Here is a 12,343-nt window from a genome sequence, read left to right on the forward strand (position 1 = left end):
GCGCCACGGGTCTGGCAGTGCCGCTGGAACAGAAACTGCCAAAACTTACTCTGAGAGCGGAGCGACCAGTGTGCGTTAGGCCTGAAGATGCGCACAGGTGAACAATTTCACTGCTCGGTAGAAGCGCGACAGAAATGTGTGGACATGCAAACACACTAAGAACATGCTTGCTTGCAACAACCCTGTCACAGAAGCCCATTATCGTAGGACAACATGATATGCAGAACCAGAAGAGAGAAATATTACACAGCAAAGAAAATAAATACCGCAACCCTTAAAGGCGTGGGCAATCTCAAAAATGTCACACTGAGGCCCTCCCTGGCGGCCCTTTGGTGTGAGTCTGATCCCCAGAGGGAACCCCCAGGACACAGCAGACCCCTCCTGTCTCCCCGCTGCTCCCTCAGCAGTGTGTTGCAGTAGATCCGCCTGCTCTGCTCCCCGCTCTGTCTCTGGGGAGTCCTCTCACCTCCCCCCACACATACCTCTGGTCTCCACCCCAGCTCTTGTATGCAAAATAAATAAAATCTTTTTTAAAAAATACAGATTATAGGCCCTCCCTGGTGGCGCAGCGGGTTAAAGCACAGCACTGAGAAGCTACAGCCACTTCCGCATGAGTTGGATCCCCGCCTGCCCCGGAGGTGACCCCAGGACGCGGCAGACCTCTCCTGACCCGCCCGCTGCTCCCCTCAGCAGTGTACTTCGTCGATCTGCCTGTTCTGCTCCTCACTCTGTCTCTGGTGAAGCCTCTCACCCTCCGCATCTCTGGCCTGTACCCCAGTTCTGTACGAATAAATAAATTAAAAAAAAATAGATTATAAAAAATAAGTAAAATTAAATTAAAAAAGGTATCTGTACGCAATAACATCAGTCTCCCAAGACAGACGCTAGGGAAAAGCCAGGTAACAGCAGGTGCTCCGTCTCACCAGTCAACAAACGCACACGCACACCTGCACGGGTTCATGGCAATGCCCAGAGGCGCTGTCACTGCCGCTGACACCCCCCACCCCCTTTCACCCAGGCAGCTCCACCAACCAGTCGTGTCTCCCCTCAGACCTAACTTCCTCCGAGAGGCGACCCGGGCCACCCTGCCACTTCTCGGGTGCCCAGCAGGGCAGGAGCGGGCTCTCCAGGCCGCGCAGGGAACCAGTGTCCAGCGGCGCGGGAATGGGTGGCCCCGCCTGGCACGGCCCGCCCCGCCCCAGCCCCAGGACGGGGAAGCCACCTGCCTGCCCAGGCCTTCCAACGCTTCTGCTCAGGGGGCTGGCGGGGGCTGGCGGGGGCTGGCGGCGAGCCGGGCGTCTGCACCAGAGCAGCACCCAGCCGCCTCGCCCCGGCCGCGTCCTGAAAAGGGGTCTCGGAAGGGGCCTGCTCCGCGCTGGCTGGCAAACCCGAGCTTTGGTGTCAGTGGGGGCCTGCACCATCGTAAGAGACACCATGATTGCATGTTTGCTCCCTTTAGATTCTGGAAGAAGGTCGACCTTAGAAGCCAGATGGCGTCCGGGGCGTGTCTGAAACTTGTACGCGTAAGTAGGTCTTATAAACTGGCGGGATATTTTACATTACATCACGCTGCTTAACGTGTATAAACATACGTGAGCATAACGGAAAGAACACGAGCTGCATACACACTGGAGGCACATTTGTATAAAATATCACAAGCATTTTCTTTTAAAACATGTTTTTCGAAGGCCACTTAATAGCCCCGATCCACATATAAGCGAGGCTGCGCTCCTCTCCCCGGGCCCTCACAGGTCTGTAACTCGGCGCCTCCCCCAGCCGCTCCTAGGCCGCCGGTTACTACCTGCGGCTGCCGAAGCTCCGCCTTCACCCGCCTTCACCCGCCAGGGATTCTCGCCCAGGGCAGCCGACTGCCCTGCTGGTCTCTCGGAGGCCTCGCGCCTCCTGCCCGTCGGCGACTCTCCCTCTGCGCCAGGCTCTGGAGAACCGCGAGGAACCGCGGCCCCACGGCCAGCTGAGAAACTGACCGGCGAGGGCGTGGGGGCGGGGCGGGCTCGCGACCAGTGGGGAAGGGGGAGGGGGGTGCCCTGTACCACCCTTGCCAATCCCACCCCGGCTCAGAACATCCCGAGTTCCTGGGAAGACAGGTAAGTGGGAGAGCAGCTGGAGGTCGGGTCCTGAGGTGGAGGGGTGTGGCCTGGGGGGGGAGGGGGGAGGAGGAGGACGCCCCACCTTCGTTTACCCGCCGCTGAGTGCGCACGAGACCACCACGAGTCTGGAGCCGGCCACGGTGCCGCCCGCCAGGCTTCCTTCCCGGGAAGTAGGAGGTTTGGGGTGCAATGAGCACCCTCCCCCAGGGGACGTGGGCCCAGCCCTCTGCTTCCCCGGCTCTGAAACCGCCCACCTCGCGCCCACCTCGCGCCGCAGGCTGCAGCGTGGTCTCCTCTCCGGCTCGCGCCGCCCACGCACCTACAGTGGCTGGCAGAGCGGCGAGCACACGCACAGCCCAGGGAAGGGGCAGTCAGGGCAGGCACAGCCTTCCCCGGCGCTGCAGAGCACACGGCTGCAGTTTCTACAGCCAGGCCAGGGCGGCCCGAGGGTCATCTAGGAGACACAAGGTGCCCAAGTGGTGTCCTGGTGCCTGGCAGCTGGGACTCCCTGGGGAAAATCCGCCCCTGGGTCAAATGACAGTGCCTGTGGGTCAGGATGCCACCGGATGCTCCCCGCGAGGCCTGCGCTCCTGTGCTGCTGGCACAGGAAGGGCTGTCCAGAGCCGCAGGAAGTGAACATCGGTGGGTCTGACCGAAAACAAGCCCGAGTCGTGGGCAAAATAAAACCAGCCGGTGGGAGGCACCACACTGGACATCTCAAGCTCTGACAGGGCACGCAACGTCCTCAATGTGCCGCGATCCGGCCGCGTCAGGCGGCCCGGCAGGGGACTGGGCATGTGAGGCCCAAGCGCAGCCCTGGCCATTTAGGCACCAGGTGCGGTCTGAGGAATGTTCTAGCGGCTGGCTGCTGCTCCCTGCATTCCAGACTGCTGTCCTCTTTCCCTACCCTCACATTTGGGGGGGGGGGCGCGGAGACCACCGCTAGACAAGGATGTACTGTGACTTGTGCGCTCCCGCCTCCGGGTCCTTGGTCAGGATGAGCAGGCCAGGGGGGTCGGCAGTGACCCAGCTGAGGAAGCCAGCAGGTGCCTGACATGCCCTGACTCGACTCAAGTCTCCCTGACCCCTGTGGCCACCTCAACGCACCCAGCTGAGGGGGAGCATGTCAGAGGTCGGGGTGCAGTCAGACGGCCACAGCCACTAATCGTGGCACTGGGTGTCTTCAGTCTCCAGTCCACCTCCGCGCTCCCCTCGATCCTGGTCAAGTAAGTGTCCCCGCCCCAGCTCCTAGGCCACCTTAGTGACCGACGTCATGCCAAGTGTTACGCCCACCGCCCACCGGCAGACAGGTGATCGGTTACTCCCAGCACCGACGACTCGGGCGGGGTCACCGGTCGGAGACACCGGCACCACGAGGCCGCGGACAGCGAGCTCGCCGACTGGGAGCACAAACCGTCTCTCCTGCTCGGCCTCCCCACAGGAATCGCCAGGCGGGGCCCCAAGGCAAGGCAAAGCCGGGCCTGTCTTTCACGATAAATTCTGTTTCTCAAACGCTCAGCTCTAGGATGGATCCATCTGCCGACACCACGCTTGCCCTGGCCTCACAGACACCGGCCGCACGGGCCAGTTCCCAGAGGAGGGGCAAGGGGGTCCGCAGCTGCCCCCGCGGGGCACCCCACGGAACACCGGCTGGGCCGTGGGGGCTGCACCGCCCCCGCCTAGGAAAGCAAAAGGCCTCTGGGTGCGCGAGCTCCGCCGCCACTGCCTGCGCCGCCGCCGCCCACGCGCGACGGCCCAGGCGCTCCGCGGAGGAAACAGCGCCGCTCTGCCACGCGAACCAAGAGTTTATTTCTGAGACGAGTCACTCTCACGGCAGAAATCTGCCCGTTACTTATTCCTCTTGTTTCTCTTCTTGAGCCTTTTCCTGAAGCGATGGACCGAGCCATGTAGGTTCTTTGCTAACTCCAGTCGGAAGAGGTTCGTGTCCCGGCTGTGGCTCAGGGGGGCGGCCGTGCTGGTCCGGAGGAGCGCGTACAGGGAGTAGGCGGGGACCGGCAGGACCGTGAGGGCGATGAGGAGGGCGAGCAAGGATCTAGCCCACTGCGGGTAAGTCTGCTTCAGCTCGTTTGACTGTGGAGAAAGGGGCAGCGGTGTGGGAGGCCCAGGCTCCTGGGGGAGACCAGCTAAGGCAAGAGAGCAGGGGGCTGGAGTCCCGGGGGGGAGACTGAGTCGGGGGAGGGCTGGGCCGGTCCGCCCCACTCCCTGCGTGGCTGGGGCCTGGGACGCTCACAGCGCTTGAGTTCCAGCCGAAGTAGCTGATGGGGCTCCTGCACAGGTTGAGCAGCGTGACTATGAAGAGCACCAGCAGCACTGTGGGGGTCAGGCAGCACCACAGCCAGCGGTAGACGGGGGACACCGGGCGGTCCATCATGACGATCAGGTCTGCTAGGAACCTGGTGACAAGGCCCCGAGACCTTGAGGCCCCATTCAGCCCAGACCTGGTCCGGGCCGTCCCGACCATCTCTTCCGCCTCTGCTCCCCTCCGCAGCCAGTCCGCTTGCCTCAAATCATCCCTAACTATAGTTCCTTGACGTTTCCCCGGTGAACCTTCACCCAAGTCAGGCTCCTTCGATCTAGAATGTTCTCCCGTCTGTGAGACTCTGCTGGAGCACGCCCTCCTGTGCGATTCTCCTCGGACCCCAGCCTGCTCTTGCTGATGACCGCCTGTGCTCCCAGAGTGCCCTGGACGACCCCACACCCACGGGCCTGCCCACGTCTTCCTCCTTGGACTCTGAGGGCAGACATGACCTCAGCAACCCCGAATTTACCGCAGTGCCGGGCCGGCGCACAGAAGGCCCAAGAAAAAACTGAGTGAGGAGTGAGCGGCTGAAGGACAGAGCTGACGAGCCTGGAACGCTGCTGCCTCCTCGCCACTGCGGGGGGGTGGAGCTCCTGCACCCCCCAGGGCACTTTGCCAAATGCAAACACACAGAAGGCCTGGGCCCCACCAGGATCTGCGTTATGGTACTGTACTGACACTCCAGGAGCTGGCTCCTGGGCCAGAGGCCCACAGTGCCGACAGGGCGTGGGCTCAGGGCCTTGGGGACTTGCGAGACTCCCCGCCACATTTCCCTTCACAGCCACTGTCTCCAGAGACCAGCCGTCTTTGTAAGCCCTGGCACCCGCACTTGGGGAGAGACGAGGAAGGGCCCTCGCCTCCTGGGGTGTGCGCGTGGGTGTCCGGGAGGAGATCCGGAGCGCGACATCACCTCCGGGCCCCGTAGATCCAGGCTATGGCCACGTTCTCCAGGATGACGATGATGAGGAAGGGCAGAGAAGTCCAGTAATCGTCCAGCAGGTTCACATAGTAGCTGCCCGAGGGCCTCACGTAAGTAAGGCTGCCCAGGAACATGAGCGCACAGACGCCCACTGCAGGGCAACACCAGCATTGGGCCCAGGCCAGAGTTCGAGCACTGGGCTGAGCAAGAGCCCGCGGCCAGCGGCGGGAGTGGGGTCGTGGGTCTGGGTACCTGTGAGCAGCTTCGTGTGTCGCCTGAGGGAAGAGAACATGTCCTGGAGAGGGGTGAGGATGCCCTGCATGATCCCTGTCATGGCGCTCAGCCCCAGGTTTGAGAGCAACAAGAAGATGATGATGGCCCAGAAGGTGGCTCCAGAGAACACAGAGATGATCTCGGTAAAGGCCACAATGGCCACCCCGGGGCCCTCCATGACCTTGAGTGAAGGGAAGAGCGGGGAGCAGCCTGAGCGTCCCAGAGCCCCGAGCGCCCTGCCCGCCCCCCCCCAGGGGAACTGCAGGCTGTGGAGGTCTCCATCCCAGCAGGCCCTGGGGCGGGGACTTCCTCTTCCGGCCACGGCCAGGAGTCTCTGGGCCAGGGTGAAGGGCTCGTGGGCACTCTGGTGTGCGGTGCAGAGGCGGCCACAAGGCGCTCGGTCACATGAAGAGGCTGCAACTCTTGGCCTTGGCTGTCCAGCGAGCTGCTGAGAACGGCCTTTCGGAACACTACAGACACCTCACCAGGGCTGGCCTCTCTGTGTGCTGCGGCCTGCAGGGTCACGCTAGGGTCCCCGTGCCCAGCCCTTACCTACCTCTTCCAATTCCCTGGACGAGTTGCAGCTGGACAAATGGGGCAGGGCAGCTCTCCGGACTGCGTCGGGGAGGCTGTCGAACCACTTGGTGTAGATGGAGCCTGGGTGGTGGTACAGGCTGTCTGGGGGCTTGGCCTCAGCTGGCAGGACCCTGGTCTTGACCAGAGCCGCCAGTATCTCAGCATTCCTGGGACAGCGGTAGAAACTCTTTAACCAGTAGGCCCTTTAGGTAACTGCTTCCTTGTCTCCTAGGTAAGGGGCACCCATGGCCCTAGACTGGTGCAGGTCCAGCGCTGGTTTACGCTGCCGACGTCACATCCGTGACGGTATCTGTATGAGGCGCTACTGAAGTGGACCCCTGAACGGGGTCTTCCCTGCAGTATCCCCAAGGCCCTCCAGTTCTACACAAAAATAAATAAAATCTTAACTAACAGATTATGGTTATCTGTTTCTGTCTACCTCTCCTCAGTAGCTGCCTGGCCTGAGGGTGGGCCTGCCGGCTAGTGTCCAAACCTCAACAGAGGAGTGAGTGGGGAGAAACGTCTGGTAAGTGGCCAGCTGCACAGCTTTTGAACGAATGTCACAGGAAGGAGAGGAGTAGGTTATGGGGGTGCTGGTGCTATGGACTTTAAAACTTCTTTCCTTCTTTTATCTAATGGTCCAAACAAATACTCCCTAATTTTTCCATGGAAGTTTCCATTTAAAAATGGGGTACAAATGAAAGATTGGGCTCACTTCAGGTAACACTTTACGGTGTTCTTTGTGGCCAGGTGGCCCATTAGGGCAAATACAAACATGATGGTGATCACTGAGGCGGCCAAGTTCAGGACGGCCACAGCAAAGGCGTCGATGACGCAGTTGTTGGACCGAGGGATGTAAGAGCTGATGGCGGTGAAGCTGCCCAGGCCAGGGCCCAAGGACAGAAAGATCTCGTTCCCTGTCCGGCGCCACACATCCACAGAGTACAGGGCTGACACCTGACGAGGAGAAGCACCCTGCCAATTCGGCTCTGAGGGGGAGGAGCCTGGCGAGGCGGAAGACTACAAGGGCGTGAAGGGGGCCGGAGGGCGCCGTCACTCTGACTACTGCCCAGCTCCCTGTCTGGGAGAGCAGGATTAAAGGACGGCGGAGACCTCACCTGCATGGCCAACAGACTCTTGAGACCGAACTGTGCACCTTCTAGTAGCAGGCTCCGGACAAGGAGAAAGAAAAGGATGAGGTAGGGGAGGAGCACTGCGACATACAGCATCTGAGTAGGAAGCATAAGGCAGACACAGAGTCCACTTCGAAGGCAGAACGGAGCCCCGAGGCTCACGGGTCCGACCGGAAGGAGTGCGCAGGTGGCCGTGGGCCTCTAAGCTGGCAGCGCCCGGGGCCTCGGAGGCAGTCTGCCAGCTCGGAGAGGTGGCGGTGGCTCACCTTCCCGGTGGACTTGGGTCCTTGCATCATGGAGATGCAGATAATTGACCAGGTCACCAAGAGGGACATACTGAGGTGGCTGACCGGGAGCCCCCCGATCTCGATCTCCTCTGTGGCCTTCAGGACTCGCCGGTACCAGAAGTACGTGGCGGGTGATGTCCGCGCGCATTCAGGATCTGCGGGGGAACCGGCGTGGCGGGGCTGCCCGCAGGTGCCTCCGCCCACACCGCCCTCCTCGGTCCTGCGCTCCCCGCGGGCCGCCCTCTTGCTGCCTCTGTCCTTCCCTCGCAACCCCCCTTCCTCTCTGTCCTCACCGATCTCGCTGGAGTTCCCCAGCGTGGGGCACAGTGTCCAAGGCAGGGGAGACTGGAAAGACTGAACCAGGTAGTAGAGACTCCAGGCCGTGAGCACGCTGTAGTAGGAGCCCATGACCAAGCAGACCTGGGGGCCACGGGAAACTCTGGAGGCAGCGGAAGGAAGCTGGGCCAGCAGAAGGGCGGGAGCGTGGCCTGCTGGCCGGGGGCCTGGAGGGACCTGACCCCGTGGAGTCGGAGGGCCCGTTCCAGGACAAAGGCCAGGGCAGTGTGCCGGGGCTTCTCACCAGAACGCTGCTGTACCCCACACCACCGATCCAGGGGCTGACGGCCTTCCACACCCCGATGCTGCCCTGACGCAGCCTCTGGCCCGCTGCCATCTCCAAGAAAAGGAGAGGAAACCCGACCAAGAACAGCATGAGGACGTAGATGATGAGAAAACTGCCTGTGTGGGGGTTCGGGAGGGAGGGCTCTGAGAACCATGTGCTGTCCAGAGCCTGGACTTCCTTGGGGCCCAGGGAAACAGGCTCCCACCTGTTTCCAGTGACTTCCCACAAGGCCACAGAGTTCAGGGCTCAACTGCTCCCACATCCCCGAGCTGTCTTGCGTCCTATCCCCCAATCCTGGAAGACCTGGAACCTTCTGCCCCCTGCAATCCTGACCCGGGCGCCCACCCCGCCTTTCTATGAACCTAAGCATCCAGACGTCTGACTCTGCCTCTCCCAAGGGCCCGGGTGTTCAGGTTCCTGCCCTGGTCAGCTCCTGCACATCTGTAACCTTCGGCCCAGAAGAGCCAGGGCAGACCTCTGGCTCCTCCTGCCAGGGCCCCGCCGTCGCCCGGGCTTACCGTTTCCATTGTGAAAACACAGATAAGGAAAGCGCCAGATGGTGCTGAGCCCCACAGAGAAGGCCACCTGGGCCAGAAAGTACTCCATCTTGTTGGCCCAGGACGGTCGTTCAGTGGAGGCGTCATCCTTCGACATGTTTATGGTGTCCAGCCCTTCGCTATCTTCCTCGGCCCAAAGGGACGAGGACAGGTCATCGTAATGCCGCCCCGCCCCCGCCACTTGCTCAGCAGACACTGTCTGGGACTTTAAGGCCGGGGCCACTGAGGTGGCCACCGCTGGAGACTCACAGTCTGAAGGTTTCTCAGACTCTAAGACCTGGGGAGTTGGGGGAGGAGGAGACGTGGAATCTGGGCACTTGGTCTCCTGGTGCTTCTCATCCTGGGCCCGCATGCTTTTACCGGCAGCCTTCATCCCGGGCAGGCGCCAGCTCCCACTGTTGCGGGGATGGGGCCTCCTTCCTCGTGGACCTTAAGGACACCAAGCACTGCAGACTTCAGGTGCAGAATTAAGGAAAGATAAAACTAACCCTAGAGAACCCCCGGGCCCCTGAGCCTCCTGCCTTATGTGAGTAGAGCAGACTCTCCACCCCGGGAAAGACTCCAAGAATATGCCTGCTCTCAGAAAGCAGTACTGAAACACTACTGCATACAGTAACAGCGACGGCAAATGCCTGGGAGTAGCAGCCTACAAAGACCAGCCAGACCTTTACTCCACACACGCGTGGGCGTGGAGCTATAAAACAATAGGGAGCGAGCATAAAGAATCCCTAAGGGGACAGAACATGTCAATGAGTTAGAGGGCTTAAAAGCACAGTGTAGCAAGTCTCCCCAATTTGATCTACAAATTCAATGCAATTCCTATCAGAATCACAGCTGAGGCCCTCGCTGGTGGCGCAAGGGGTTTAAGCGCAGCACTGCACGCTGGCCGCTGGCCGTAGCTGCTGCGGCTCGAGTTGGATCCCCGACCCCGGAGTGACCACATGGCGCGGCAGACCTCTCCTGACCCCCCCGCTGCTCCCCTCAGCAATGTATTGTCAATCTGCCAGTTCTGCTCCCCACTCTGTCTCTGGTGAAGCCTCTTACCACCCCTGCACCTCTGGCCTGTACCCCAGTTCTGTGTGCATAAGTAAATTAATCTTTAAAAAATAATAAAATGTACATGAAAAGCAAAAAGGCCTAGAGCGAGTGACCCAGTCCTGACGGTGAGGAGCAGAGCGCAGTCAGCAGTCTGCTCAGGCGCCGGGGCCGCCCCACGCCACTGCAGGCGTGGTCGCCCTTTGCCACACGTGGCTGCTTTCATGAAAATATTAACAATTTAGCTCCCCAGCCAACCAAGGGCCCAGTAGCCGCTGGACTCACAGGAGTGAGGGGCAGAGACCTCCTGCCCATTCCCCCGGGAGCCTGCCGCCCCAGCCGGCTTGCAGACCTCTTCGCAACGTGCGGCCGCAACTCGCAGCCAAGATGGCATGCAGCGCCGGAGGGCATTCTTCTCAGGAGATCGCTAGCTGTTGGGGCACCTGGCTGTCTTAAATAGAAATAAGTGGATCATGGCCTCCCCAAGTCACAAAATAAGTAAAAACCTATTCAGAGCAGCCTGTAATCCTGAAGGTAAGAGGCACAGGAGCACACCCCTGGTGGTGAGCCTAGGGGTGCCTGCCTGACTTGGGGGTAGGCACAGATTTCTTAGCTACAACAGAGAATGCACCATCACAAAGGAGAATGTGGACTTACTGGCTAAACGAAAAGTAGAAACATCTGCCAGTCAAAAGTTACCACTAATCAACAAACCACAGAGTAAATGGGTGTTTTTTTTTTCCCTTAATTTCTTCTTTGGCTAGATGGTTATTAATATACAGAAGTGCAACTGAATTTGTATGTTGATTTTGTATCCTGTAATTTTGCTGGATGCACGCTAGCAGTTGGCATTTTTAAAGGAATCCTCCCTGCATGTAAGAACATGTCTGCACAGACAAGCAGTGGAACAACATCTTTAAAGTGTTAATAGAAAAAAGTGCCATCGCTGAGTTTATCCAGCAAAAATATCCTTCAGGAGTGAGCTGGTCTAGAAATACTCTCAGAAGAAGAAAAACTTAACCCCTTGCATCACCAGGGAGGCCCCAGAGTCAAAGATTCTTAAGGGACAGCACAGCTTGTGATATATGATTTATGTTTGGATGACAATTAAAACAGTTTTTTTTTTTTAATTATGATGGGGGCCTCCCCAGCGGTGCAGGGATTAGACCACAGCAGTATGAAGCTATCCAACGCTGGGCCAGGGAGTGACCCCCAGGGTGCAGCAGACTCTTGTCTCCCCACTGCTCCCTCAGCAGTGGATTTCGGTAGATCGGCCTGTTCTGCTCCTTACTGTCTCTGATGAGTCCGCTCACCCCCCACACCTCCGGCCTGCACCCCAGCTCTTGTGGCATAACTAAATAAAAATAAATCTTAAAAAAAAAGCAGACTGACCATTGACTATCAAGGCTGGGATTGGGCATGGGGCTTTGTGCAATGGCAAAGGAGTGCAGGGCTTCTTTTGCGGTAATTAAAGTGTGCTGAGACTGACAGTGGTGGGGGGCACTTTAGTGCTGAAAGTCACTGGCCTGTATGCTCTCAAATGGTGAATTGTATAGTGTACGAATGACATTTCAATAAAGCTATTAACAGAGAAAACTCTCAGAAAAAAAAACTGAGATGACCAAAGAAACTTAAATATTGCCAGCCATCCAGGGCTATTCAAGGATTACGGCTGTGCGGTTGAGGTGTGGTGATAGTTGCATAGATCCTGAGATCTATGTATGGCCACCTTTACTGGTAAATCTGACAGATGACTCAAATAATGGGCTCAGGCAGCGCAGGGGGGGATGGGACCCGCAGGGGGCCAATCCTTCATTACTGAAGACCCGTGGGGATTGCAACGCAATGCACTGTGCCGTTCTTTCTGATGTCTGAACTTGTCCAAAACAAAAGGGCCTGAAGCCACGAGACAAGCTCTACACACCACCTCAGTCTCTGGGCTCCCGGTGAGACATGGAGGCTGGCAGTGGGACATCTTGCGGGAGGAGGAGCAAGGCGGTCGGGCACCTTGCGTCCGCCTGGCTCCGCTGCCAACAGTCGTCCAAAAGCAAATCTGCCCACCACCGGGGCGCTGCGGAAACCCGACTTTAGGCATCAAGGACCCCAGTCTTTACCGCAGAGGAGGAGCTAGCGGGGCTCCAGTCTCCTACTCCCACCTGTCACCAGAAACCCCTAGGGCAGTATGAGGTCTTCCCAAATCAAAACACCTTGCCATTCGGTGCCAAAGGGCATTCAGCGAGGAGCCAGGGGACACACTTAAACAGCGGGAGACACACCAACTTCTACATTCCACTCCCATCGTTTATCCGGTTAGACCCTACTTTTCAAGCCGCTCCCACAGGTTCCAAACCCAAAGCTGGAGCCACAGGCACGGGTGGGGAAGAGAAAGGGGCACCCAGTTCCCAAATGGAGGTCCAAAACCCAGATGGCCAGGCCTTAAGGCAACCGCCCCCCTGGCCCCCACCCCAGCTCACCGACTCAACTGCACGGGGCTCCAGCAGCAGGTCGTTTGG

The 12,343-nt window shown here is 59.1% G+C and overlaps 1 protein-coding gene across 1 annotated transcript; it reads right to left on the minus strand.

The window, feature by feature from the left end:
* Positions 1–3,956: 3,956 nt before the first annotated feature.
* Positions 3,957–9,168, minus strand: LOC101625363 (orphan sodium- and chloride-dependent neurotransmitter transporter NTT5). Its single transcript, XM_012733502.1, has 11 exons — positions 8,757–9,168; positions 8,197–8,354; positions 7,910–8,036; positions 7,596–7,771; positions 7,315–7,425; positions 6,912–7,153; positions 6,177–6,363; positions 5,600–5,801; positions 5,339–5,498; positions 4,360–4,522; positions 3,957–4,199 (listed from the first exon to the last, which is right to left on the minus strand). The coding sequence occupies exons 1-11, from the start codon at positions 9,166–9,168 to the stop codon at positions 3,957–3,959; spliced, it is 2,181 nt and encodes a 726-aa protein (XP_012588956.1).
* Positions 9,169–12,343: the final 3,175 nt, after the last annotated feature.

Source organism: Condylura cristata, unplaced genomic scaffold (genome assembly GCF_000260355.1).
Source record: "Condylura cristata isolate star-nosed mole 26May11 unplaced genomic scaffold, ConCri1.0 scaffold00041, whole genome shotgun sequence".
In the NCBI taxonomy this organism is placed as follows: Eukaryota; Metazoa; Chordata; class Mammalia; order Eulipotyphla; family Talpidae; genus Condylura; species Condylura cristata.

What these genes read in the sequence shown, in the direction of transcription:
- LOC101625363 (XM_012733502.1), bottom strand. Translation starts at nt 9,168, where the DNA reads ATGAAGGCTGCCGGTAAAAGCATGCGGGCCCAGGATGAGAAGCACCAG. An exon ending in GGGGAACTCCAGCGAGATCG is followed by an intron (nt 7,772 to 7,909) that starts GTGAGGACAGAG and finishes GTTCCCCCGCAG; the next exon opens with ATCCTGAATGCGCGCGGACA. An exon ending in ACCGTAAAGTGTTACCTGAA is followed by an intron (nt 6,364 to 6,911) that starts GTGAGCCCAATC and finishes CCGCTGTCCCAG; the next exon opens with GAATGCTGAGATACTGGCGG.